Source organism: Miscanthus floridulus, chromosome 1, assembly GCF_019320115.1.
Source record: "Miscanthus floridulus cultivar M001 chromosome 1, ASM1932011v1, whole genome shotgun sequence".
Taxonomy (NCBI): Eukaryota; Viridiplantae; Streptophyta; class Magnoliopsida; order Poales; family Poaceae; genus Miscanthus; species Miscanthus floridulus.
In genome coordinates, this window is record NC_089580.1 from 131,926,657 (window position 1) to 131,954,621 (window position 27,965).

Consider the following 27,965-nt stretch of genomic DNA (forward strand, 5'->3'; position numbering starts at 1 on the left):
CAACCATCAACATGTGCATCCATGACCATTTGCTTTCTAATCTGGAGTCAAGTAAGGCAAAGGCTCGAAGATTCAATCTTTTCTTTTATGGAATCGCCTCTCTCAAGAAGCTTTCGAGGGACCAGCGCTACAGCAACTGAACGCAACTTTAACGACAGCCGGAACGGTCAAACGGCATGACACACGGGCCTCGTTAGATTGCGAAAAAATTTCAACCGATAAAATTACCACTTTCGTCTTATTTGACAATTGTCCAGCGTGGACCAACTAGGCTCAACAGATTCATTCGATTCAACTAAACGTTAATTAGTATTTTTTTTTACCGACATTAAACTCCCGAAGCGGTTAAAAATTGAGACGGAGAGAGTGAAAACTTAGAATTGCACCTGGTAAACAGGCGCTGATCATATTTGGAACTCAAAACACCTTGGTTTTTCAAATGGATAGAGGCTTATCTCAGGTGGCTCTAGAAATCCTCATCTCAATGCAAGTCCATGATTTTTTTTTTGTTGGTAAACATAAGAAATATCGGCCCCGTTCGCTGGTCTAAAATTTGGCTAAAAAACACTGTTCTTGCTGAATTGTTGTGGGAGAAAAACATTGTTCCAGCTGAAAAAAGAAGCCAGACAAACCGAATATGGAGTAAACCGGATGAGAAGGCATGTCACTTGAAAATTTCAGTTACTAGGAGTACGTGCTTTTGAATCCCTATATCAAAAATCCCTGTATCATCCGAACAGCAATACATCAACACCCAAATCATTCATTCGTGTTACTCTGTCGCAGTCACTGGTCGTCGCACTCGAATTGGATTCATCCTGGACCTGACCTGACAAACGCGTGCAGATTCACCGGAAGATATTTTTCTCCCTACGTACGAGGGTTTGTTTGTTTAATCGCTTTTAAAATTTATGTCACATCAAATATTTAGATACTAATAAAGAGCATTAGATATAGATTAATTACAAAACAAATTACATAAATGGAGGCTAATTTGCGAGACGATTTTTTAAACATAATTAATCTATCATTAGCACATATTTACTGTAGCATCGAGTTATCAAATCATAGCCTAATTAGGGTTAAAAGACTCGGCTCTCAAATTAGTCGTAAGTTATGTAATTAGTTCGTAATTAATCTATATTTAATACTCTATGTATGTGTCTAAATATTTGATGTAACAGAAATTTTAGACTAAATATTTGATGTAACAGAAATTTTAGACGTCACGTAGAAACCAACATAGCCATAAAGAGCTCGTTGGGCGTTGGCTGATCAACCATTAAAGTGTGCATCCATCGATGAGTCGGGATCCGACACGACGGGACCCCCGCAAAGCCCCCAGGCCCAGCCAGCGCACCTGGCCGATCGATCGGGCACGGAAAACGCCATGCCGGCAAGGCAGCCGGGACCGTCCATCACGCCTACTACGGTGACCTTGTTGGCTGATCAACCAGTTCCATCCATCGATCAGCCGGGGATGGACTGGACCCTGCAAGCCGGCCCAGCGGTGTCCGCGCGCGCAATGATTTGTGATAAGGAGGCGGGCAGGGATTCGATCGCCGCACCCGCATCTCGCCACGGGCCCCCAGTCCCCCACGGCAGTTGCGTGGCCTACAGCGAGAGGAGTACGTACGGACGGGAGATGGCGGCACGCCGCACGCGTCCTTCGCCAGATTGCCCGCTCTTGTCGTGTGTGTCCCCGATGCGCAGCTGCCTGCTGGATGAGTCGTCCGTCCGTGGCCCGTGACGAGGGCGCCGCGCCGGGCGGTGGCTGCCATACTGATCCTGCGGCGCGTCACGATCACGCGTGATGGAAATGCGGTGAGACTGAGACGGTAGTAGGCGGCCGCCGATCCTAGCCGCTCTGGACTCTGGAGTTTGGACGGAAACTTGGATCGGGTGAGGTAGCCTGGTGTACACGTCAGGACGGTTAAGTTCTTCAAGCGTAAGTCACGGCTTAGTCGTCCACACCTCGTTCACAGCTCCTACTCGAACCTTCCTTTCCTGCTTGTGACATCGGTGCCTGGAGAAGAACGTACTGTCAGTGTCAGGTCATTGCGAATAACCTGCTCTCGGGCCTGGCTCATTGCGGGCTTCTTCTTGTGACCCAATGGGCTACAACAAAGCCATTCGTAATCCATGGGCCTCTGCTCTTCACAAAGCCTCCCAGGCCGAACTGGGCCAATGTCTATGCGGGCTGAATTGGAATCTGGCGACTCGTAGTTTGCAACAAAAAAAAAAACTGACCCAGGGTGTGTGAGTTGACCCGACGACTGGTCCAAACCTGGTCGTCCCGCGCACGCCATGATAGTGACGTGACCCAGAACGGGTCAATCCTGCAATTCCAAGTTTATCCACTAGTAGCAGTACATAATGTAGTGGTCGCAGCTCTCGCGCAGGAGATAGGAGCCTAGATATTCTCTTTCTTTGGCGGATATTCGCGCGGAGGGAGACCCAATTATTCACGCCACGATTCATCTCAACATGAAGATTAGTATAGGTTATATATATATTTGGCCTGATGTTCAGCACTACTTCAGCAGTGTTTTTCAATAAATAAATAATATTTTTCTCTTACAACAAATCAGCATATATCAAATTTCAACCAAACGAATAGACCTCTTATACCGTGACTATTAGTATGTTATTACTATAACTTAACACAAATTATTATATCTATACAACAATACAAAAGATGAATTTAGGAAGCATCCGTGTATCCAACACACGTAACTCCTCGCATCATTAAGAGCATAAATAAATACTACCTAGTCAGCACGGTAAGAATAAACATAGCGGGTACGCGTCATTATATATCCAAATAAGCACCAAATATGTTCATTACCCTTGGAACACCGTCGTCTGCACCTCGCTTAACTCCGGTTTTTGTTTATTGCGCCAGCCTCCCTTAAAAGCGACCTGCACTATTACGCGCGCGCGCGTAAACACACGTTCGCCGGCCGCTCGAGCCAGCCAGCAGTCCTCTCTTCCGTTTCTTCCGCCTCGTGTCGTCCCCCTCTTCCTACTCCCTCGCCAAGTCGCCGTCCATGCCGAGCACCGTCTCGCCTAGCAGGCGCCCCGGCGGCGGCAGATGGTGGCGCTGGCGCACCCTCACGCGCGGCGACCTCCTCACCTTCCTGGTCGCTGCGATGCTGTGCTCCGCGTCCTACTGCCTGTCGATATGGCACAACAGCCGCGGCGCCGCGGACAGCCGCGTCGTCCTCGGGCCCAGCGCGGGCGCGGGCGCGGCCGGGGCCTCGTGGCCCTGCGGAAGCGATGCACGCGCGGGCGCGGCTGACGCGAACGAGTCGCTGGACTTCGAGGCCCACCACACCGCCGAGAGCGCCGGGCTGTCCGTCTCGGCTTCTTCTGCGGCCGCAACGACGACGACGACCAGAGCCCGGCGGGCATTAAGCGGGGCCACGGCGTGAGCGGGGAACTTGCTTGGGCCGCGGCGCGGAGGCTGCCGCCGGCGCCAGGAGGTGATCCCGAGTTATGGGTGGGTCGTTCCGACCTCCGTGTGTGCCGGGTCTCGACGTCGGAGCCATGGTGAGTTCTGAGTTGATTGAGTTCGCGCCTGTGACTCTGTTTTTCAAGTATAGTTTGCATTGAGTATTTACTTGATAGAGGCTCTAACAACAATCGCAGTGCAAAACCACCGCTTTGTCCTATATGTTTCTTAAGTAGTTTCTAGGGGGATGTATGGTTGCAAGGACTTGTATGAAAAACTCCTTTGGCGTGGTGCGTGTGTGTAAGTGTAACGAAAGCGATCGGGCGACAACGCTGCAATTTAGTGGTCGAGCACTGCAATTTAGTGGTCGAGCACTGCAGGCGAGGACAAACCAGTGACCTCGTCAACGAAAGTTGAGTTTTAGATCTTCGTTCAGTCATAACATCGAGGAAGCAACACATAAGCATCCGGAGCTAGCAAGATGTTCAGTAGTATCTTGTACAGCGACGTGTCATTTTATTTTCCTGCGAGCTCATGTGTTATCAACTACGTCTACGACGATGCTACTTGTTCCGTCTAGACGGCGCATGCTGCGAAATTGGTCGAACCAATACCTATACCTAGTAAATAAAGAGGTAAAATTTATGCCATAATTTTTTTTCATCCAACTCTGATCTCTACTCGGATTTTGATTTCTTGTCCAGAAATCCTCTTTTCAAAAGTGTTGTTCAGCTTGGATCTAATCTATAATAACTTTTATATCCATAATTTCCCTTTCCTTGATTTGTGTCCCCACCTCCAACGTGATGGACTCCCCGTACTGATCCAATAGAAGAAATCGAATACAATACAACAACTCAATAAATAAATACGGATGCACTAGGAGAAATCGAATCGAATACAATAAAACAACTCAATAAATAAATGGAATATAAATTGGGTTAAACTGAACACCAATTAAACCAAATATGCAAGGCACCGTATCAGCGCAGGCGAGACGGCGCGAAAAGATGCTGAGACCGGAACGACAATGGCACGAGGCGTGGAGACTATGGCTTGGGCAACGGAGGGGCAACCCACGGTGATGTGAGCAAGACCGACGCAAGGATGGGCGACAGCGATGACGCAGGGCGAGGTCGAGGAGAGAGGAGACGGCGACGCAGGCAAGGCTGCCAAGTCGTTGGGGCATGCAGCCACTGGGGCTCCATCGCATGTACCTGCCAGGCTGTGGGGATGCCGTCGCGTGGAGCTACCGGGGCGTGGTCGCGTCGGGGCTTCGTGGCCGCCGGGGTGATGTGACCGTTAGCCCGTCAGGGCTCCATGGCCGCCTTCACTACTACAGAAAAACTTTTGCGAGGCGTTTCGAAAATGGCCTCGGAGGCGGACAGATATTTGAACCGCCTCGGTTAATGCATGGGATTAACTGAGGCGGGTCTTTTATTAACCGAGGCGGTCACAAACAACTGCCTCACAAAATTGATTAACGGAGGCGGTTAAAAAAATATCCGCCTTCTAAAATCTATTAACGGAGGCCGGCCTTATGCAAAGCCCGCCTTCAAAAATACCCCTGTTAACCGAGGAGGGCCACTTATAAGGCCCGCCTCGGTTAATCGTGACCTAGCCCACAAGCAATGAAAAAGCCCAAACCAGCCCAATTTCATGCCCACACTATATATACCGTGACTTAGGGTTTTAGCTCTCATTCCTCACCCTAACCTCTCATTCGCTGTCGCGGCTCCCATTCCTTCCCCCCACGCCCGTTCCTCACCGAGGCTTCCTCTCCCTCACCTCTCACTCCACCACTCTCTTTCTCCCTCCACTCTCCCTCCGCGCGCAGCGCGGCCGAGCGGGCTCGGCGCGGTGGAGCGGTCTCTCTCCCTCGCTGGTGCTTAGATCCATGGTGGTGGCTGGCGGATATGACGTCCGTGGCCCAGATCCGCCCCCTGCTCCCGGATCCGGCCATCCCCACGCGCGGCGGAGGCTTCGCGAGTGGCGGCGTGATCCCAAGCAGCAGTGGCTTCACACGGATCTGGTGCGACCCTAGCAGATCGAAGCGCCTCCCAACAGCAGATCCATGTTAGGCGCCCCCTTGCGGCGGATCTGACAACGACGACGACGGCGCCCTGATCCAGCGAGCAACGACGACGACGGCCCATGGATGGGCTCGGCGGTCCCGTGGATGGGCTCGCCAGGCTTATCCAAGGTTTTTCTTTTTTTCTTTTTTTATTCGATTTAATGAGGCGGGCATCCAACCGCCTCGGAAAATGTCCCATTTACTGTTACCTTTTGTCCGAGGCGGATGTGATGCCCGCCTCGGTTAATCGTTTTTGCCCGCCTCGATAAAGTTTTATGTAGTAGCGCTTTGCAAGGCTTCAGGCGGACGAAGTTGGAGACCTCGGGGTGTGAGTGGATGAGGCCACGTGACTCCAACTCCAAGCTAGCAGATAAGGATGAGAAAGAGAAAAAAAATAAAAAATAGAAAAGAGAAAAGAGAAAAGAGAAAAAATAAAAAAGAAAGAAATAAAAAGATAGGGTATTATGTTTCTTCCATTGATTAATTGTGTGCTATTGGTCTCGACTTTAACAAAATTTGCACGATGAAGTGTTTATACACTATATAAATTCACTGGTATGCAATATGCTCCATTATATTTGTTGATTCTTTGATGGCATAATTGGAAGTGGAAGTGAAAACGTGCGCCCTAGCCCTTCGTGTTCACCTGTGCTATGGCATAGATGCAATTGATTACTTAAGTAAAAGAAAATATATTGAACCAAAGTTTTATATATATATATATATATATATATATATATATACACACACACACACACGTTTTAGCATAACGAGTGCAATAAAAATATAATGATGTAAATGAAAAATTATAGCTTTTAAGACAAAACAACACATAGATATCAAAATTTTGGGCGACGCTAATATCTTTCCTCTCGTTGCATCGTACGGACACTTTTGCTAATAAATTACAGGGGCAAAAAAAGTTTGTAGACGCGACCAGGTGATTCAATAGCGTACCGGTTCATCATTGATATGTTTGAGTACTATTATTCATGAACGATATCTTACTTGCACTGCGGTGTTATTCGGGACTCCAACTCTTCAATTTTAATATTTGGCTCTCTAAAGACTAAACTCGTACGACGGTTCTATTTGAGACACGGGCTCTCAATTTTGATATTGGATCTCCGAACATGTGAGTGTTATCTAGGTTATTGAGCCCTTGTTTAGTTTTTTCACCAAAACTTTATACACTGTTACATTGAATGTTTAGACACATGTATAGTATATTAAATATAAACTAAAAAATAATTAATTACATAGATTGTGACTACTTTGCGAGACGAATCTTTTAAACCTAATTAGTCCACGATTTGACAATAAAGTGCTACAGCAACACATGTGCTAATGATGGATTAATTAGGCTTAATAAATTCGTCTCGTGGTTTACTTACGGATTCTGTAATTTGTTTTTTTATTAGTATCTGAACACCCTATGCGACACCCCATATAACATTCGATGTGATACCCCAAAACTTTACATCTTACATCTAAACACGAATTTGTCATAGGTGCCAAAATTGGTTCGGGCTCCGACCCGTCCTACGCTGTGACATGGCATGTCGACTGTGTGTTGACGTGGACCACACATATGAAATCCACGTGTCAATGTTCCTCTCTATCCACCCTCTCTTCCTTCCATATTCTCTCTCTCTATTAAGCTTCCTATCTCCTCCCTCCATAGCTTACCGGCAATAGCGATCACTGGCGCACATTAAACCCTCTCTCTTGCACCTTTTTGTCTTGTACCCTGCTTCCTCGCTGTCTCGCCTACTAATACTCTAGCATACTGAAGATCAATTATGTTGACAGGGAAAGGAGTCTTTTAGCCTACATAACACATAGATTCAATTGTCCCTCATTGATGATTGAACCTATTAACGAAAAAAAGTTAGAATCGTCAATACCATTCATAGATACTTGTCATTTCAACGCCTTAAATGACCCTGTTCGCTAAAACTTATCAGCCGACTTATCAGCTAGAATCTACAGTGATTTTCTCTCACAACAAAACAGCTTCAGCTGGCTTATCAGCCAGCTTTAATACCAGCCGAACAGGCCCAGATAATTCATCAGATATCCTATCATCTGGATATATTAAAGTGCACCAACTTAAGAGAAGCACAAGTATGTGGTTTGACTTGAGACAACCATATAAATTCAACAACATACGTTTCTCTAGATTTATCGTCCGAGCTATTAGAATTGTAGACGATAGTGTGTAGGATAGTGTGATTTATGAGACTCAACATCTTTACCTCAACTTTCAACGGAAGCCTTTTGCTGCAGTTGATTGATAGGGGGAAACTCATATGCTCTATCATTTCTTTGACATAAGAGCAAGGACCATTAAAAGTCAAACCAACAAGATCTTTTTTAGAAATAGTCAAACTAAAAATCGGCTTATAGTTTCTCGAAACCTTATAATATAATCAAAATTGATTCGTCCCGGCTTTGCTTGACTGATGTTAAGTGAGACAATTTTAATTATTGGAGCCATTAAAAAGTGTTCATAAAATGTGCGCTCTAGTTGCTCCGAATCATAAATGGAATTGTAGGGTAAAGACGTTCCAGTAAAGTATAAAGGAAACAAACGTACTCTAGCTGCTGCTTAGAACTGCCCTCACCTAAATATGCAAAATATTGACTAACATGCTCCATGGTAGATTTACTACCTCTCAGGTTTGATTTATACACCTAAACCTTCCTTAATGGATTTAGTCATGTCCTCCTCAAATAGTGACGTATCTAGGATGAAAGTTAAGGGAGGCTAAAGTCGTCATCTTCAACCTCTTGTAACACCCTAGGTGTTTGGCTCCCACAAAATTGCATTTCATTTCATAAACATGTGCATCATCTATCTCATCCGGCCATTATACTAAAACATGTATATGCAACATTCTCAATTATGTTTGTTTCATGCTTGATTGCTTGTGAATGCAACATGAGTTTCTCATACCTTGAAACATGGCAACTTGGTAGTGTAATTTGACAAGTGTAAAATTGCAACAAAGTCATGAAACATGTGAAACATGGAATTGCAACATTAGAGTAAAATTGAGTGTTTTGTTGCTTCATCACATGTGATCATTAGAAGTTGGTGTAGCACTTGTGTAGAGTGGTTAATTATGGTCTAATACACCTTAACTACACTTAGGGTAATTGATGGGACATTGTTCATGTGGACCAAAATGACTAAATTGCCCTCTAGGGGAGGTTTGACTTTGAATGACCCATAGAGTGACACAGTTTGACTAATTCAAAAGTCCAACCTAGAGATCTTGCATGGTTGTGCACCCTTTACCAAAGTTGTAGCCAATTTATCAAGGAACAAAAGTTGTTTTATGACCAACTCATGAAAATATGTGGAACAGCCTCAAACATGGCCCACAAGTCAGATTTGGGGTTGAATTCTACACTTAGTCCAAGAGTTGATTTCCAGTTTCGTGTATCATTGTTTGGAGCCTTGTATCTCCCTAACCAGGCCAAACCAACTCGAGCTCCAATTGACAAAGTTGTAGTACTCACTTGGATCTTCAATCTTATCAACTATACCATGAACCAGATCGCCATAGTTTGGGAGATATAGATTGCCAAAGTCACACTGTCAGTCGTCACCATCGAGTACTGAATCGCAATTTCAGATCGCTACAGTGAGCCGACCGTCAGAAGATCACCGCCGCGTGTATGCCACCCGTCGTCGGTCTCCTGATCGCGCTGCCACACGCCGTGGATGCCCTGGCATGGCTGGCCACGACGTGAACACCCCGCGCACCTGCCCGACCAGTTCGTCAGCTCCATTTACATCTCCTTCGCCTCCACCACGCACAGCAACAGGGCTGCAGCAGCTCCGCCATTGTCGACCGAGCTTTGCCATCACCGAGCTCGCTCGCCACCACAAAAACGCATCGACCATCTCGTCCGTAGCTTCGCCGTGTTCTCCTCTGCCTCCTCCACCTCTCAGTCGTGTCGATTAGGGCTTGGTAAGGGCGTATTCGCCATTTCCACCACCGCTGCCATGACGGGACCTCACCGGAGTTGGCGCTCCACGTGGCCAACTACCATCGAGGCCTTCCCATCCCCTCCTCTTTGCTTGGTTAGCTTGGTAGTGAACTCCGGAAGCTCATACCGAGCTTAGCTGCGCCCTACGGGGTCGAACCTCGCCAGAGCCGACCAACCCGTGGCCGTGCGTCGCCATGGCCGTTGCCACTTCCTCTAGCCGCTGGAATAGCTACAATTGATGGTATCCCTAGGTGCGCATGCGTGAGGCGAACACGTTGGCACCAATGGCCTCGCCGGAGCTGCCACTGGCGACGAGCTACGCCGTCGTCCTTCTTTCCATCCCCTGTCTGTCTCGCTGTCTTGTGGGACCCGCTCGTCAGCCGTCGAGCTCAGGCGGGAGCCGACCTGGGCCGCGCCGAGTTCTGGGCTACGCTGGCGCGCGTGTCGTGGGCCGCCGAGTCTTTCCGGGCCGGCCCAGCAGTAGTGGTTAGGTTTCCATTTTGATTTTGTTTATTCTTTTTCACTGATTTGAGTACATATTCAAAAATGTATATCTCTTAGTTGGTAGATCCAAATGATGTGGTTCCAATTTTGTTGAGTTTCTGATAATGTCTAGTTTATATTAAAAATATAATTTATGCCATGTTCTGTTATGAAAAATGGAGTTGCTAATTATCTCTTTTAATCATGTGGGAAATAGGGGTAATTATATCTTTTTCTGTGTAGCTCCAAATGGCATGAAATTTTTATGGTGTACTTCTCATATCATGAATAGCTTGTAGTTAAATTTTTATATATTTTGGACACTATATGTAGGAGTTAGGTAATTCTCTTGTTTGCATGGATGGATCTTGTGTGAATTTTCATAATTTTTCTATAGATCCAGTAAAGGTAAAATTTGGTGAGTCCTATTCTTATATTAGAATGATACTAGGAAAAATGAGAAATCTGTTGCTTGACACTTTTTAATAGGGTTTCCTAATTATGCTAGAAATAGACCTGCCATCTGTTATTTTTGATACAGCAAGTTCTGCTTGCCCAATTGCTTTGAAATTTTTATGGTAGTCTATGTGAAGCATGAGGTAGCTACTGTAATTTTTATAGATTTTTCTGTATAGTTTTACTATATGTTGCTTTAATCACCTAATTAACTAAATAAATTAGAAAAGGGCATTAAATAATCTAATTAGAAGTTGGCACTATACTTTCTGATGTTCCTCTGGTATGCACAACAAGTTGGTAAACTTGGTTTGGTCCAATTATGCTTTTGCATCATCACTAAATATTTAATTTAGTAAACCTGCCATTTCTGGACAGATTCTAGGTTTACTTGAATTCGATTCGATTAACGTAAGAATCGTGCTTTGATGTTTATAAATGATTTGTAGAGAATTTCATAAGCTTTTCAGAATGTCCTCTTGCAAGTCATTTGAAATTGTAGAACTCTTGTTGTGATTGAATTAAGGAACTGCTCGTTTGCATATGAAACCTTAACTGTTGATTTAAGTATGCCTTTACTATTCTTAAGCTTGTGGCAATGTTCCTAGGTGTTAGGCCTTTAACTGAAGATGAGCATCTTTATCTTAGGTTATCCAAGTTAGGTAAGTTGATCTTGTTCTTCAAGTTTAGTTAGATACATGTTTTAAAGTGATTTGAATAGAGCTATTCTTAGTCGGTAAACGAGTGTCCAGTGATATTTTCGTTAAACACTTACTATGATTCATTCATCATGAGCATCATGTCATTCCTTATGCATCCATGATATTTATCTTGTGCATCGGCATGCAATAGGTGTACCGGAAGGAGTGACACTGCTAGAATTCGAGGAACCGAGCGAGCAGCAGCAGCCAACATCGGAGGTTCAGGAGGTGCAGCTCTCAGGAGAAGTGCCAGACGAGGTCGCCGTTGAATGCCCGGATCACCGTCCATGCAACTTTGTGAAAGGCAAGCCCCGGAGCATATTAAGCCTCCTAATTTCTGAAATGCAGTTAATATATTATTGTTACATATATATATTGTTGCATTAAGTTTAGGTGTTGGATACAAACACTTGCTACATTAGTTATCCAATCCTTGTCCAGATATTGATACCCTGAATCCTATGTAGCTCAGGCTCGTGTAGTGCTTAGCCCTGCTTAAACGCGGTAGAAGTCAGGTGATTTCCTGTCACCTACGAGATATAAGGATATACATGTGGCATGGTTGGCTATATTTGCTATCGTGGAAAAGAACCTGTCTTAATCTGAAATGAAGACCGGGCGGAGGCTTGCCGGTTTGTAGTGACTCCGTCTGTGTCGCTTAAGGACTGAATCTTGGAGCCTTTCCTGTTCATGTTGAACGCATGCCTCTCTCTTAGTTGGCCATGTCCGGAGACCGACCACGAAGCCGAGTAGCTCACCTCAGGCCGGGAGTCGATAAGTATAAAGTACGCCTCGGAAGGGAGCCGTAGGCATGAGTCCAAGGGCAGGTGATTTAAAAGTCCTGATCGTCCTGGCAGAAGGGTAATCCCTGAGAGTGCTGGCGCTGATCGAACCCATGAATTTGGTTCCTGAGTTGTACCAAAGGTGACCCACGGCTACCCTTGCAAAGTATGCCAGGGTGAGAGTTAGGAATACCCCCTCAGCTGAGTTGTAATTCGATTCGAGTCGCCGTCTTTCCCGGTTAGTGAGAACTTGACGGGCTTATCTCCAAAGTAGATACACTAAATAACATAATGGTTCAGAAATGATGATATGATGATGACATCCTTATTATACCTGCTATGGTTAATATTGATTGCTCCTAATAAGTGAGTGCTCTAGTACAGGTGCAAATCTAGTGGACAGGTAAATGATGATAAACTTGATGTGAAGTTTAAATTGGTTACTATATTCATAAGCTCTTTTATGCAACTGTGTCCAGCTAGCCCACCTCATAAGCCTTGCATGACCCTTGGTGTCTTTTATTTCTGATTTTGACGGGTAAGTCTAGCTGAGTACCTTCTCGTACTCAGGGTTTATCTCCCACCTGTTGCAGATGACCAGTTCTACTTTGGTTACTGCAAGTATTGCCTTCTCCCGGCTGGGGATGAAGACTAGACCGTTGGGCGCGGTCTCTCCTAGTTCTCGTACCTGAAGATGCTTTTGTGGGACATGACTAAGATCTGGCAATGTATTTGAAACTATGAAGTTATGTACTAAACTATGTTGCTTCCGTAAATTCGAACTTGGTTTGTAATATTTTATTTGAACTCTGATGGATGTAATCCGAATGCCACTTGTGAAATGTTGTAACGAATGATGTGTTGTGTTGAATCACTACGATCTTGGTTTGTATGTCGAGAGTTGGTTGAAATCCTTCGTGATTTCCGGACTACCGGGATTATGGGAGCTTAAGTACAGAAATTTGATCACTTCGGTGATTGTTTTTGTACTTACGTTCTTATGATTTGGTCGGTTCTGTTACACCTCTAATCTTAAAGTAGCCATGACAAAAATTCTTGGAAGGGCTCTAGTGGGCTCCATGGGATCTGCAGCGGTAGGAGGGCTTGAGCCCCCCGCCCCACCGCTAGATTCGTCCATGTCCCCAAACTAGCCATGCAAGTGGGTCAGCACAAATTGACCCAGACACTGACCCATAGTACCCAACCAACTTAGAAGTTTTTGGGTCGACCCAGCCTTGCTAGTAGATGTGTTGACACTGTGACCCAATGGGTCGACCCGTTCATCCGTTGCACTGCTGGCGCACAATGTTGTTCATGGACAGTTTTTTTTTTAGAAACATGGACAGAATTTTGTTGTTAATTGGGATACTCTCCAAATTAAAGTTTCTCTGGACTTAGGCCCAACCCAACCAACGCTGTTGAGTGTTTTCGACCCCGAGTTGGTGGGCTGGGCTCCATAATCCGCATGGGTCTTCGCATAAGCCAGCCGTCTATGGGGTTAAGTGTAATCGGGCCCATGCGTGCCGTGTTCCTCCTGGTCGGGCCTGCACGCTCTGATTGCATGTCGACCCAAAGTCGAGTCAACTAGTCAACGCGCATCGGGCGCCAAAATGGACCAGTTCCGCACATCCAATTGCAAACTGCCAACCAACTCGTGCTCGTCGGGAGCGACCAATGAAGTAGTAAAACTGGATTGTTTGTGTGAGGACACGACCTCGTTCTGGTCACTTCTTTCATTCAAAGAACCGAATAGGAGTACGACAATAGTTTGGCGGATCTTCGCGAGGACGATGGAGACCCCAGCATTTCATCATCATCCATAACCATAGGATACTGCTACTACTACATACAATTTGGAGTATAATTATGATGCAAAAATAAATCACGACCCTTCCTAAAAAATACTGCTGCTTTCATCAGTCCTGAGCATCCATGGAGATGGAGACTATCGACCCCAACTTCCAGGTTCCAGCTTCGTTGTTGCAACCTACACACACAAATACCATATAAAACTTTGGCCTCTACTATGCACCAGAGGCTTCGTCAAAGGCGACTTGAGTCAGTTCTCTCCCGGTTCCTCCGCCTCGTGTCCGTGTCCTCCACCCCCTCGCCGCTCGCCCGCTCCAGGCCATGGCGAACGACGGATCGTCGCGCGGCGGCGGCAGGAGGTGGTGCGGCACCCTCATCACGCGCGTGGACCTCCTGATCTTCCTCCTCGCCGCGGCGCTCTGCTCCGCGTCCTACTGCCTGTCGATATGGCACAACAGCCGCGGCGCCGCGGACAGCAGGGTCCTGCTGGGGCCGAGCGCCGCCGGCGCCACGCACTGCGGGGACGACGCCGACAAGCCGCTTGACTTCGAGACGCACCACGCCGCCGAGGACGCCGGGCTCTCCGTGTCGTCTACGGCGGCGGCGAAGACGACGACGCGCACGCGGCGGGCACTGCGAGGCGGCGCCGCGGACGGCAGCAAGGTGCACCGCGGCGTGGCTTGGGCGGAGGCCGGCGGCGGCGGCAGCCTCCGGTTCACGGACGCCGTCGCGTAGGTCCACGCCTTGTGTCCAGGGCCTCGCCGTGCGCCGCTCCGGACGCCGGAGCCACCACGGCGTGTTCGCGGCTCCCGGTCCTCAATCCCAATGCAGTTCAGGGTCGTCTGTTACATTTGGCCATTCGGGGTGCCAATTTACCGTCTAGTCCTTCTTGGTTATTTTTCAGTTGTGTGAACATTTTCCTTTCAGTGGACTCCGTTGAGAGAGTATCTAAACGGAGGAGAGTTTCGGAATTTTATTTTTGGCGTGATGTGTGCGTGTAATAAGACCGTCTCCAATAAGGCGATCTAAATCTAAAATGGGCTAAAGTACCTATACGTTAGATCTATTTTGAGTTGTCTGAGAGACAAAACCCAAATATGGATATCCTCTCTCTTGAAAATCCATTTGCAGAAAGGATTTTTCTTTTGGGTTTTATTGTTGGAGAAGATATCGAATATGTATTGAAATTTTTGCTTATAGCGCTACCCAAAAGTACGAATAAGTCTTGTATTTTAGGTGGCGTCGAACGGGATGGCGCAGCCGGCAGCTTTGCACTTTAGTGGGCGACCAAATCAAGGACAAGGGGCGGCAGCAGGCCGCCACGAAGAAGCGGTGATGTCGTCAGCGAAGAAGACTTTTGAGAGCCGAGTTGACATTTTTGTTGTAACATATGGCTAAAAAGATTAGCGCCCAAACTACCACAATTTGCAGGAATGATAAGTAAGCATCTTTGCGGTTGAGGATTTAAATACTCGAATCTAGATAGACAAATAAATTCATATCACAGAAAATTAGGCAACTGAGCACTTGATCTTGTTCTTGTCCGCATATCTAGTTCGCAAACGCGTCAATGATGAATCCGATCGATCACCCTCGACGTCGTCTAACGAACTACGATCCGTTCTCTTCGCGACTGCGAGCTGCACCTGGCACGGGCGGGGTCGTTGTCTCGATGGCGAAGCAGTAGCCCGCAGCCACCCTCTGCATTCGAGATTTTCTTCAGCCTGTTCGCTTGCTCGTAAACGATCGTAAATTTCCAGCCGGGAACAGTGTTTTTTTCTCACACCAAACCAGCCAGCAGTAAATAATCCACGATACGATACGGCCTCCCGAACAGGCTGCTTGTCGCTGCTATGTATTGGTCACTGACCGAGGCCGTTTCTGATCACACAAGCCCAATTTGACGTTTTACTGAGGAAAAAGTCCACATTACTCTCCTCAATTTTTGCAAAAGTCCGATTTTCATTTCTGAACTCTAAAACCGGGCAAAACACCTCTCTCAACTTTTAAAACCGTTCATCTTACCTCACTGTTCATGTTATAAGCAATTTTGAAGATGGTTGTCTTTTTTTTGGCTGAATATTTGAAAACCCATAGTAAATCACAGAAAATCATAAAATGAAAAATCCAATTTTGTTGGACTCCACATGAGTAGATCTACACGGTGAACATATAATATGGTATGCTTTAGTATAAAGTTTTTGTTGTACCTTTAGATCGTTGCTTTTATGTAATTAATTGGAATAATTCATAGCTGTACTTTCTATAGTCCAATTGTAATAAAATTTTTATGGTGAGCTAATTATTGTACGATTGAACTAGTAAAAATTTCATACTCATTCAATCATGTATAGCTTAGTTATAGATTTATTTATATTTAACAATCATAAACCTAACTAAAATCTATAACTAAGTTATACACGATCCAATGAGTATAATTTTTTTACTATGGTTTAAAAATACAATAATTAGCCCACCCTAAAAATTTCATCCTAATTGGACCATAGAAACTGCAGCTATGAATTATTTTATTTAATTACAAAAAAGTATAGATCTAAAGGCACAGCAAAAACTTTGTACTAAAACGTACCATATTATATATTCACTGTGCAGATCTACTCATGTGGAGTCTAACAAAAAAAAATAGATTTTCTATTTTATGATTTTTCTATGATTTACTATTATTTTTCAAAGATTCAGCCGAAATAAATAAAAAAAAAGAAAAATATAAAACCGCTTTCAAAACGATGAACGGTTTTAAAAATTGAGGAAAGTGTTTTTTATGGTTTTAGAGTTTGGAAAGGAAAAAGTGGACTTTTGCGAAAGTTGAGGGGGTAACGTAGGCTTTTTCCTTCTGCTAACACGCTGCATGGCTTGACCTTTCTCTCGGCCCAATATCCCACGTACCGAAACTCCTTCGCAATCCACTCGAGCGTTTCCTCTGTGTAACGGCCCATCGCAACGCAGTTCAGGAACGAGATTTTCTTCTAGCGGCACCGCCGCCGCGGCATCCACTGTGTAGCCTGAACTGAGCTAGACTCTGTTGAAGCATGGCAAGAAGCCAAGAACACATGAAGTTGCACCTATGAAGCCTCCTTCATCTAATTCTGGCCTGTTCTCTCTCTCTCTCAAAAAAAACCCTAATTCTGGCCTGTTCCAGCCCATGAGCTCCGCAAACAAGCAGGTCTTAATTCTGAAAACCTCGTTTTGTTGAAACCACATTTTTTGACGGAATTGTTGAAACCACATTAATTTGTATTGTCAACTTCGGTGCAGTTCATTTAAATTTGTGGGCATCTAATTTTTATGTGGCCTATTTACCCGTGCAAAAATAAATTCATTTTCACACCGTACATCAAGCGATCGGTATTTAGTAGCTAATACCTGGGTTTTTTTTTTTGTTAATTGGACTGGGGCTTTGTTTGGAAAGTCTTTTTGAGGGCATCAGTTTTACGAGCTGTTCGGCTGATGATTTCTACGGCTGATAAGCTGTCTGAAGCTGATTTGTTATGAGAGAAAAACATTATTCCATGATACAAGTTCAAGCGAACAAGGTTTTGGCTTCTCTAGCTTCTCTTAAGAAACGGTTGTGTACGAAAAATCTCCAGAGAGGAGAAGCTATCTTTTGCACTACAAGGATGGATTCACATAAACATAAGAATCTCATCGGCTTCTCAGATTTCTCGGGGAGGTTTTAAAAAACATCTGCCTAACAAGGTCTAAGTATGGCCCCCGTTTGCTTCTGCTAAAGGTGTGGCTGCTGCTAGGACGGTAACATAAAGGGTATTGCAGCCACAGCTCTAGCGGAAATGAACACCCCAAATATGGTAATTTATTATATTATGAAAGAACCACAGTACAATACAACTGCGAGCTAGGAGTAGTTTGCAAATAGCTTACAGGTGAAAGATTGAAAGCATTTCAATTTATTTTTGAACATAACATTTCAATTTTAACTCGCTGAATAAATAGAATGAATCATCAATCAGATAAACATAATAATGTCATATATAAACCCGGTAGTCACGTTCTGATGACATTATGTACAGTAAGACTGAGCGAGCTGTATATATCTATCAATTCATGAAAATGCTGGTCCAAAAAAAAAAAGGTTCCATGCTCTCTTCCTGGCTTCAGTCCATTGTGTCCGCACACCAATCTTCACTTCCCACAGCTCCATCTGGAGGTCGGAACGCAGCTGAGGTAGTGGCACCACCCGCAGTGATCATTCGCGTTCACTCGTCTGAAAAGCATCCCCAGCCCAACGGCGAACCTGCGCAACACATGAGTTCAAAATTCAGTCAAACCGACCTAACTGACAGAACACTTTTTTTCTTTTTCTTTTGGGGGTGGTGAAACGAAAGCTGACAGAATGCATTAGATTAGCATCATGGCATCAGGCGCATTAAGATATGAGCGGGTGTACCGGAAGGAGTGACACTGCTAGAATTCGAGGAACCGAGCGAGCAGCAGCAGCCAACATCGGAGGTTCAGGAGGTGCAGCTCTCAGGAGAAGTGCCAGACGAGGTCGCCGTTGAATGCCCGGATCACCGTCCATGCAACTTTGTGAAAGGCAAGCCCCGGAGCATATTAAGCCTCCTAATTTCTGAAATGCAGTTAATATATTATTGTTACATATATATATTGTTGCATTAAGTTTAGGTGTTGGATACAAACACTTGCTACATTAGTTATCCAATCCTTGTCCAGATATTGATACCCTGAATCCTATGTAGCTCAGGCTCGTGTAGTGCTTAGCCCTGCTTAAACGCGGTAGAAGTCAGGTGATTTCCTGTCACCTACGAGATATAAGGATATACATGTGGCATGGTTGGCTATATTTGCTATCGTGGAAAAGAACCTGTCTTAATCTGAAATGAAGACCGGGCGGAGGCTTGCCGGTTTGTAGTGACTCCGTCTGTGTCGCTTAAGGACTGAATCTTGGAGCCTTTCCTGTTCATGTTGAACGCATGCCTCTCTCTTAGTTGGCCATGTCCGGAGACCGACCACGAAGCCGAGTAGCTCACCTCAGGCCGGGAGTCGATAAGTATAAAGTACGCCTCGGAAGGGAGCCGTAGGCATGAGTCCAAGGGCAGGTGATTTAAAAGTCCTGATCGTCCTGGCAGAAGGGTAATCCCTGAGAGTGCTGGCGCTGATCGAACCCATGAATTTGGTTCCTGAGTTGTACCAAAGGTGACCCACGGCTACCCTTGCAAAGTATGCCAGGGTGAGAGTTAGGAATACCCCCTCAGCTGAGTTGTAATTCGATTCGAGTCGCCGTCTTTCCCGGTTAGTGAGAACTTGACGGGCTTATCTCCAAAGTAGATACACTAAATAACATAATGGTTCAGAAATGATGATATGATGATGACATCCTTATTATACCTGCTATGGTTAATATTGATTGCTCCTAATAAGTGAGTGCTCTAGTACAGGTGCAAATCTAGTGGACAGGTAAATGATGATAAACTTGATGTGAAGTTTAAATTGGTTACTATATTCATAAGCTCTTTTATGCAACTGTGTCCAGCTAGCCCACCTCATAAGCCTTGCATGACCCTTGGTGTCTTTTATTTCTGATTTTGACGGGTAAGTCTAGCTGAGTACCTTCTCGTACTCAGGGTTTATCTCCCACCTGTTGCAGATGACCAGTTCTACTTTGGTTACTGCAAGTATTGCCTTCTCCCGGCTGGGGATGAAGACTAGACCGTTGGGCGCGGTCTCTCCTAGTTCTCGTACCTGAAGATGCTTTTGTGGGACATGACTAAGATCTGGCAATGTATTTGAAACTATGAAGTTATGTACTAAACTATGTTGCTTCCGTAAATTCGAACTTGGTTTGTAATATTTTATTTGAACTCTGATGGATGTAATCCGAATGCCACTTGTGAAATGTTGTAACGAATGATGTGTTGTGTTGAATCACTACGATCTTGGTTTGTATGTCGAGAGTTGGTTGAAATCCTTCGTGATTTCCGGACTACCGGGATTATGGGAGCTTAAGTACAGAAATTTGATCACTTCGGTGATTGTTTTTGTACTTACGTTCTTATGATTTGGTCGGTTCTGTTACACCTCTAATCTTAAAGTAGCCATGAAAAAAATTCTTGGAAGGGCTAGTGGGCTCCATGGGATCAGCAGTGGTAGGAGGGCTTGAGCCCCCCGCCCCACCGCTAGATTCGTCCATGTCCCAAACTAGCCATGCAAGTGGGTCAGTACAAATCGACCCGGACACCCATAGTACCCAACCAACTTAGAAGTTTTTGGGTCGACCCAGCCTTGCTAGTAGATGTGTTGACACTGTGACCCAATGGGTCGACCCGTTCATCCGTTGCACTGCTGGCGCACAATGTTGTTCATGGACAGTTTTTTTTTAGAAACATGGACAGAATTTTGTTGTTAATTGGGATACTCTCCAAATTAAAGTTTCTCTGGACTTAGGCCCAACCCAACCAACGCTGTTGAGTGTTTTCGACCCCGAGTTGGTGGGCTGGGCTCCATAATCCGCATGGGTCTTCGCATAAGCCAGCCGTCTATGGGGTTAAGTGTAATCGGGCCCATGCGTGCCGTGTTCCTCCTGGTCGGGCCTGCACGCTCTGATTGCATGTCGACCCAAAGTCGAGTCAACTAGTCAACGCGCATCGGGCGCCAAAATGGACCAGTTCCGCACATCCAATTGCAAAGTGCCAACCAACTCGTGCTCGTCGGGAGCGACCAATGAAGACACGACCTCGTTCTGGTCACTTCTTTCATTCAAAGAACCGAATAGGGTCTTGTTTAAACTGAGGTTAAGAATTAGTATTTGGTACTGTAGCACTTTCGTTTGTATTTGATAATTATTGTCCAATCATGTTTTAACTAGGCTCAAAAGATTCGTCTCGTAATTTACAATCAAACTGTGTAATTAGTTATTTTTTTTATCTACATTTAATACTCCATGCATATATTCAAAGATTTAATGTGATGAAAAGAGAGTGAAAAAACTTGCAATCTAAACCAAGCCTAGGAGTACGACAATAGTTTGGCGGATCTTCGCGAGGACGATGGAGACCCCAGCATTTCACCATCATCCATAACCATAAGATACTGCTACTACTACATACAATTTGGAGTATAATTATGATGCAAAAATAAATCACGACCCTTCCTAAAAAATACTGCTGCTTTCATCAGTCCTGAGCATCCATGGAGATGGAGACTATCGACCCCAACTTCCAGGTTCCAGCTTCGTTGTTGCAACCTACACACACAAATACCATATAAAACTTTGGCCTCTACTATGCACCAGAGGCTTCGTCAAAGGCGACTTGAGTCAGTTCTCTCCCGGTTCCTCCGCCTCGTGTCCGTGTCCTCCACCCCCTCGCCGCTCGCCCGCTCCGGCCATGGCGAACGACGGATCGTCGTCGAGAGCGCGCGGCGGCGGCACCGGCGGCAGGAGGTGGTGCGGCACCCTCATCACGCGCGTGGACCTCCTGATCTTCCTCCTCGCCGCGGCGCTCTGCTCCGCGTCCTACTGCCTGTCGATATGGCACAACAGCCGCGGCGCCGCGGACAGCAGGGTCCTGCTGGGGCCGAGCGCCGCCGGCGCCACGCACTGCGGGGACGACGCCGACAAGCCGCTTGACTTCGAGACGCACCACGCCGCCGAGGACGCCGGGCTCTCCGTGTCGTCTACGGCGGCGGCGAAGACGACGACGCGCACGCGGCGGGCACTGCGAGGCGGCGCCGCGGACGGCAGCAAGGTGCACCGCGGCGTGGCTTGGGCGGAGGCCGGCGGCGGCGGCAGCCTCCGGTTCACGGACGCCGTCGCGTAGGTCCACGCCTTGTGTCCAGGGCCTCGCCGTGCGCCGCTCCGGACGCCGGAGCCACCACGGCGTGTTCGCGGCTCCCGGTCCTCAATCCCAATGCAGTTCAGGGTCGTCTGTTACATTTGGCCATTTGGGGTGCGAATTTACCGTCTAGTCCTTCTTGGTTATTTTTCAGTTGTGTGAACATTTTCCTTTCAGTGGACTCCGTTGAGAGAGTATCTAAACGGAGGAGAGTTTCGGAATTCTATTTTTGGCGTGATGTGTGCGTGTAATAAGACCGTCTCCAATACGGCGATCTAAATTAAAATGGGCAGTGAGAGATCTAAAGTACCTATACGGAAGACCTATTTTGATTGTCTGAGAGACAAAACCCAAATATGGATATCCTCTCTCTTGAAAATCCATTTGCAGAAAGGATTTTTCTTTTGGGTTTTATTGTTGGAGAAGATATCGAATATGTATTGAAATTTTTGCTTATAGCGCTACCCAAAAGTACGAATAAGTCTTGTATTTTAGGTGGCGTCGAACGGGATGGCGCAGCCGGCAGCTTTGCACTTTAGTGGGCGACCAAATCAAGGACAAGGGGCGGCAGCAGGCCGCCACGAAGAAGCGGTGATGTCGTCAGCGAAGAAGACTTTTGAGAGCCGAGTTGACATTTTTGTTGTAACATATGGCTAAAAAGATTAGCGCCCAAACTACCACAATTTGCAGGAATGATAAGTAAGCATCTTTGCGGTTGAGGATTTAAATACTCGAATCTAGATAGACAAATAAATTCATATCACAGAAAATTAGGCAACTGAGCACTTGATCTTGTTCTTGTCCGCATATCTAGTTCGCAAACGCGTCAATGATGAATCCGATCGATCACCCTCGACGTCGTCTAACGAACAACGATCCGTTCTCTTCGCGACTGCGAGCTGCACCTGGCACTGGCAGGGTCCTTGTCTCGATGGCGAAGCGGTAGCCCGCAGCCACCCTCTGCATTCGAGATTTTCTTGTCGCTGCTATATATCGGTCACTGACCGAGGCCGTTTCTGATCACACAAGCCCAATTTGACGTTTTACCGAGGAAAAAGTTCACGTTACTCTTCTCAACTTTTGCAAAAGTCCGATTTTCCTTTCTGAACTCTAAAACCGGGCAAAACACCTCCCTCAACTTTTAAAACCGTTCATCTTACCTCACTCTTCTGGTTATAAGTAGTTTTGAAGGTGGTTTTATCTTTTTCTTTTTTTTATTTATTTCGGCTGAATCTTTGAAAACCCATAGTAAATCACAGAAAATCATAAAATGAAAAATCTAATTTTGTTGGACTCCACATGAGTAGACCTACACAGTGAACATATAATATGGTATGCTTTAGTATAAAGTTTTTGTTGTGCCTTTAGATCGTTGCTTTTATGTAATTAATTGGAATAATTCATAGCTACACTTTCTATAGTCCAATTGTGATGAAATTTTTATGGTGAGCTAATTATTGTATGATTGAACTAGTAAAAATTTCATACTCATTCAATCATGTATAGCTTAGTTATAGATTTATTTATATTTAACAAGCATAAACCTAACTAAAATCTATAACTAAGTTATACACGATCCAATGAGTATAAATTTTTTACTATGGTTTAAAAATACAATAATTAGCCCACCATAAAAATTTCATCCTAATTGGACCATAGAAACTGCAGCTATGAATTATTTCATTTAATTACATAAAAACATAGATCTAAAGGCACAGCAAAAACTTTGTACTAAAACATACCATATTATATATTCACTGTGCAGATCTACTCATGTGGAGTCTAACAAAAAAAAATAGATTTTCTATTTTATGATTTTTCTATGATTTACTATGATTTTTCAAAGATTCAGTCCGAAATAAATAAAAAAAAAGAAAATATAAACCGCTTTCAAAACGATGAACGGTTTTAAAAATTGAGGGAAAGTGTTTTTTATGGTTTTAGAGTTTGGAAAGGAAAAAGTGGACTTTTGCGAAAGTTGAGGGGGTAACGTAGGCTTTTTCCTTCTGCTAACACGCTGCATGGCTTGACCTTTCTCTCGGCCCAATAGCCCACGTACCGAAACTCCTTCGCAATCCACTCGAGCGTTTCCTCTGTGTAACGGCCCATCGCAACGCAGTTCAGGAACGAGATTTTCTTCTAGCGGCACCGCCGCCGCGGCATCCACTGTGTAGCCTGAACTGAGCTAGACTCTGTTGAAGCATGGCAAGAAGCCAAGAACACATGAAGTTGCACCTATGAAGCCTCCTTCATCTAATTCTGGCCTGTTCTCTCTCTAAAAAAAACCCTAATTCTGGCCTGTTCCAGCCCATGAGCCCCGCAAACAAGCAGGTCTTAATTCTGAAAACCTCGTTTTGTTGAAACCACATTTTTTGACGGAATTGTTGAAACCACATTAATTTGTATTGTCAACTTCGGTGCAGTTCATTTAAATTTGTGGGCATCTAATTTTTATGTGGCCTATTTACCCGTGCAAAAATAAATTAATTTTCACACCGTACATCAAGCGATCGGTATTTAGTAGCTAATACTGTGGGTTTTTTTTTTGTTAATTGGACTTGGGGCTTTGTTTGGAAAGTCTTTTTGAGGGCATCAGTTTTACGAGCTGTTCGGCTGATGATTTCTACGGCTGATAAGTTGTCTGAAGTTGATTTGTTATGAGAGAAAAACATTATTCTATGGCTGATACAAGTTCAAGCGAACAAGGTTTTGGCTTCTCTAGCTTCTCTTAAGAAACGGTCGTGTACGAAAGAATCTCCAGAGAGGAGAAGCTATCTTTTGCACTACAAGGATGGATTCACATAAACATAAGAATCTCATCGGCTTCTCAGATTTCTCGGGGAGGTTTTAAAAAACATCTGCCTAACAAGGTCTAAGTATGGCCCCCGTTTGCTTCTGCTAAAGGTGTAGCTGCTGCTAGGACGGTAACATAAAGGGTATTGCAGCCACAGCTGCACCCTAAACAGCTCTAGCGGAAATGAACAGCCCCAAATATGGTAATTTATTATATTATGAAAGAACCACAGTACAATACAACTGCGAGCTAGGAGTAGTTTGCAAATAGCTTACAGGTGAAAGATTGAAAGCATTTCAATTTATTTTTGAACATAACATTTCAATTTTAACTCGCTGAATAAATAGAATGAATCATCAATCAGATAAACATAATAATGTCATATATAAACCCGGTAGTCACGTTCTGATGACATTATGTACAGTAAGACTGAGCGAGCTGTATATATCTATCAATTCATGAAAATGCTGGTCCAAAAAAAAAAAAGGTTCCATGCTCTCTTCCTGGCTTCAGTCCATTGTGTCCGCACACCAATCTTCACTTCCCACAGCTCCATCTGGAGGTCGGAACGCAGCTGAGGTAGTGGCACCACCCGCAGTGATCATTCGCGTTCACTCGTCTGAAAAGCATCCCCAGCCCAACGGCGAACCTGCGCAACACATGAGTTCAAAATTCAGTCAAACCTGACAGAACACTTTTTTTCTTTTTCTTTTGGGGGTGGTGAAACGAAAGCTGACAGAATGCATTAGATTAGCATCATGGCATCAGGCGCATTAAGATATGAGCGAAGCCTTGTTTAGATTGCAAATTTTTGCAATCTGGACACTGTAGCACGTTTCGTTTGTATTTGACAAACTTTGTCTGATTATGGACTAACTAGGCTCAAAAGATTCGTCTCGTGATTTACAACCAAACTATGTAATTAGTTATTTTTTTTACCTACATTTAATGCTCTATGTATGCGTCCAAAAATTAATGTGACGGAGAAAGAGTGAAAAAACTTGAAATTTGGAGGTGATCTAAACAAGGCCCGAGTACTACTAGTACTAGCGTGTTAGGTTTCAGAAAGAGGAAGCACCAGCATGTGATGTGAATGTGTGATGCTTTACCCGACGACAGCGAGCACCGAAGCCACGGCCAGCAGAGCCCACTGATAGGCCAGGTACTTCTTGGCGGTGTACTTGACGTCGGAGGGCAGGACGTAGCGCTGCATCCAGCCGTAGTGCGGGCGCATCAGGAAGACGAACCCCAGGAGGAAGCCGGTGAGGAACCCTCCGATGTGCGCGAAGTTGTCCACGTGCGGGAGGATGCCGATGGCGAGGTTGATGGCGATAACGACCAGGAGGGTCACCAGGGCTGCAGCCTGCAGATTGGACATTACTACTTGAGTGAGCTACAATTTCATTTGGGAACCACATTTGGTGCCGAAAGATTCACATTGCAATGTGAGGACTGAGGAGGGAAGATATACACCTTGTTCGAGTAAATGGTCCAGTTGGTGAAGAGCTCCGACAGCATGGCCCCAAGGAGTCCGAACAGAGCTCCAGAAGCGCCGACAGAGATGGCTGTTCCTGATGAACAGAGATGAGAGCACGCTGCCTCCAACGCCAGAAACAATGTAGATGATGCCAATTCTCACTGCAAGGGAAACGGGAATAATGCAGATCCAGATCAGATATAGTGCTACTCAAGCCGAGCGGTATTAAGTTCCTGCAGCTGTGCATACCGTATCCAAACTGTTGCTCGAGCCTGAGTCCGATGAGCACGAGGCTGACCATATTGGCTAGAAGGTGGGCAACACCGGCGTGCAGCCAGATGCAAGTGACGAGCCTCCATCCCTGGTGCTCCTGCACAACTTTGTCCCATACAAGTGCCCCCAGCTTCTGCAGCCTGCGGGAATTAAAGAAGGTGTTCTGATGTGAGAAACCGTTCACCGTCCATCCATCAATCCAAACAATTTCGAATTGCGTTTATTTTGGGCAAAGGAACGCAGGAATTTCACAAGAATTGCGTAGGAATTTCACACGAATTAGTTCATTTTCACATGAAAAACACATAACAGAGAAAAAGGGCTTAAACGTTTATTTTGGGCAAAGTAAAGCTGGCAAAGCAATCAAAGATAGTAGGGCGGAGTCGGTTATGGAATCTTTTCTCTATGTGAATCCATTACGATCTGTATGTAGCATTGCTTCATCTACATCTCTAGCTAGTACATTGAAAACCGAAGAATGGAGAAGATACGGAACAGTAACTGAAGAAAAGGCAGGAGGAAACGGATCGATCGGAGGGGCGGCTCGGGCACTTACGTGGCCGACGAGGGCCCGAGGAGCGGGTTCTCGCTGAGCGGCTGGAAGGAGAAGCGGTGGAGGAACCCGCGGGCGACGCAGGCGCCGCCGCCGCGGCGAGACGAGGCGGCGGCGTGGGCGGGGCAGTTGTTGACGTACATGGCCACGGCGAACAGCACGATGTTGACGGCGGCGACGAGCGGCACGAACCACGGCACCCAGTCCCTCTCCCCATCCCGCTGCGGGTACAGGTGGTGCTCCGGCGTCGGAGGCGAGTGGTGCGGCTTCCCCTCCCCGCCCTTCTCCACGTCGTAGCGCGCGGCGGCCATGGCGGTGGTGGACTGGTGGTCGTAGCGCGCGGAGGCCGGTGCGGCGCGGCGCGGCGGTGTGGATGTGTTGAAGCGGCTGTGACGAGGTGGTGGTGGTGGGATGTAGTGGAGACGTGCAAGTATATAAACGGCCGCACCTGGCGGATGGATGCCGGTGGTGGGCGGCGTTCGGACCTCGGCTTCGGCGGTTACGTGCGTTGTTTCCGGCGCGTGTATGGGGTGGGTTTGCGAGTTGGCAGGCGGCGAGCTGGCCGTGACCCAACTTGTCGGCGCGGACGCGGCTGCACGGTTCGATCGGTTCGGGTACGCGGCACCGGAACGCGCTTGCGAGCTGTACACTGTACTGGCGCGACCCATGTGTAAGGTCACGGCCGCACGCCCAGTCCTCCATTTTGTGTGTTGGATACACTTGGATGATGCATGGGAGGAGAGAAACAGGAGCGGCCCTCTCGGTCGGCCTCCTTGCCGCGTTGTTTCCGCCGCACGGCGGCCCAGCTTGTTTTTGTGGTGGCCCAAACGGCAATGCGGGTTGCGACCGACGATACCCCCAGCAGGCGGCGGCGACGCAGGGCGACCGACGAAACAAAAACTGGGGGAAAGCTTGTACTGCTCATTTCAGGCAGACAGCGACATCACACATCCGTGTAGGAGTACGTACAAACGGTTCAGTGCACGCGTACAGCGTCTATCGGTGCGCGGGTCCTCGGCGCGACCTGCCCGTCACGCAACTCGCAATCAACGGCCGCGCCTGCAATGATCGTCACACGACTTGCTCGTCCTGTCTCGTGTCCGTCCTCACTACCTATGCGCGGACGCCGCGCCGTTCTCGTAGGAGAAATCAGTGAAGCTTCCAGCGGTCCAGCCTAATGATATTGTCGATCGGACTCGTTGTTCCGTCTGCCTAAGCAGTAGGAGTAGTAGTTGATTCTGGGACGGCGACAGCTATATTTGGCCCACGCTGTCTGAG

General features: G+C 46.2%; 3 protein-coding genes and 1 pseudogene across 6 annotated transcripts; 3 read left to right on the forward strand and 1 right to left on the reverse strand.

The window, feature by feature from the left end:
* The first annotated feature begins 2,889 nt into the window (after positions 1-2,889).
* On the forward strand, positions 2,890-12,763 carry LOC136493735 (uncharacterized). Of its 4 annotated transcripts, XM_066489886.1 has the most exons (3): positions 2,890-3,552; positions 11,322-11,474; positions 12,546-12,763. In XM_066489886.1, exon 1 carries the CDS (start codon positions 3,051-3,053, stop codon positions 3,432-3,434), a length of 384 nt encoding a protein of 127 aa, XP_066345983.1. In that variant the 5' UTR covers positions 2,890-3,050; the 3' UTR covers positions 3,435-3,552; positions 11,322-11,474; positions 12,546-12,763. The 4 variants fall into 4 exon arrangements, with proteins under 4 accessions (XP_066345983.1, XP_066345996.1, XP_066345989.1 ...); XM_066489899.1 differs by lacking the exons at positions 11,322-11,474; positions 12,546-12,763 and adding an exon at positions 4,430-5,323; XM_066489892.1 differs by lacking the exons at positions 11,322-11,474; positions 12,546-12,763 and adding an exon at positions 3,691-4,420.
* A 752-nt stretch (positions 12,764-13,515) lies between these two features.
* Positions 13,516-14,866, forward strand: LOC136493728 (uncharacterized). The gene has a single exon (XM_066489864.1). The coding sequence runs from the start codon at positions 14,083-14,085 to the stop codon at positions 14,494-14,496; it is 414 nt and encodes a 137-aa protein (XP_066345961.1). The 5' UTR covers positions 13,516-14,082; the 3' UTR covers positions 14,497-14,866.
* A 5,921-nt stretch (positions 14,867-20,787) lies between these two features.
* LOC136493758 (uncharacterized) lies at positions 20,788-21,952 on the forward strand. The gene has a single exon (XM_066489908.1). It carries the CDS (start codon positions 21,144-21,146, stop codon positions 21,573-21,575), a length of 432 nt encoding a protein of 143 aa, XP_066346005.1. The 5' UTR covers positions 20,788-21,143; the 3' UTR covers positions 21,576-21,952.
* A 2,712-nt stretch (positions 21,953-24,664) lies between these two features.
* LOC136493766 (RHOMBOID-like protein 2) lies at positions 24,665-27,128 on the reverse strand (annotated as a pseudogene).
* Between the last annotated feature and the right edge of the window lie 837 nt (positions 27,129-27,965).

What these genes read in the sequence shown, in the direction of transcription:
- LOC136493735 (XM_066489886.1), top strand. Translation starts at nt 3,051, where the DNA reads ATGCCGAGCACCGTCTCGCCTAGCAGGCGCCCCGGCGGCGGCAGATGG.
- LOC136493728 (XM_066489864.1), top strand. Translation starts at nt 14,083, where the DNA reads ATGGCGAACGACGGATCGTCGCGCGGCGGCGGCAGGAGGTGGTGCGGC.
- LOC136493758 (XM_066489908.1), top strand. Translation starts at nt 21,144, where the DNA reads ATGGCGAACGACGGATCGTCGTCGAGAGCGCGCGGCGGCGGCACCGGC.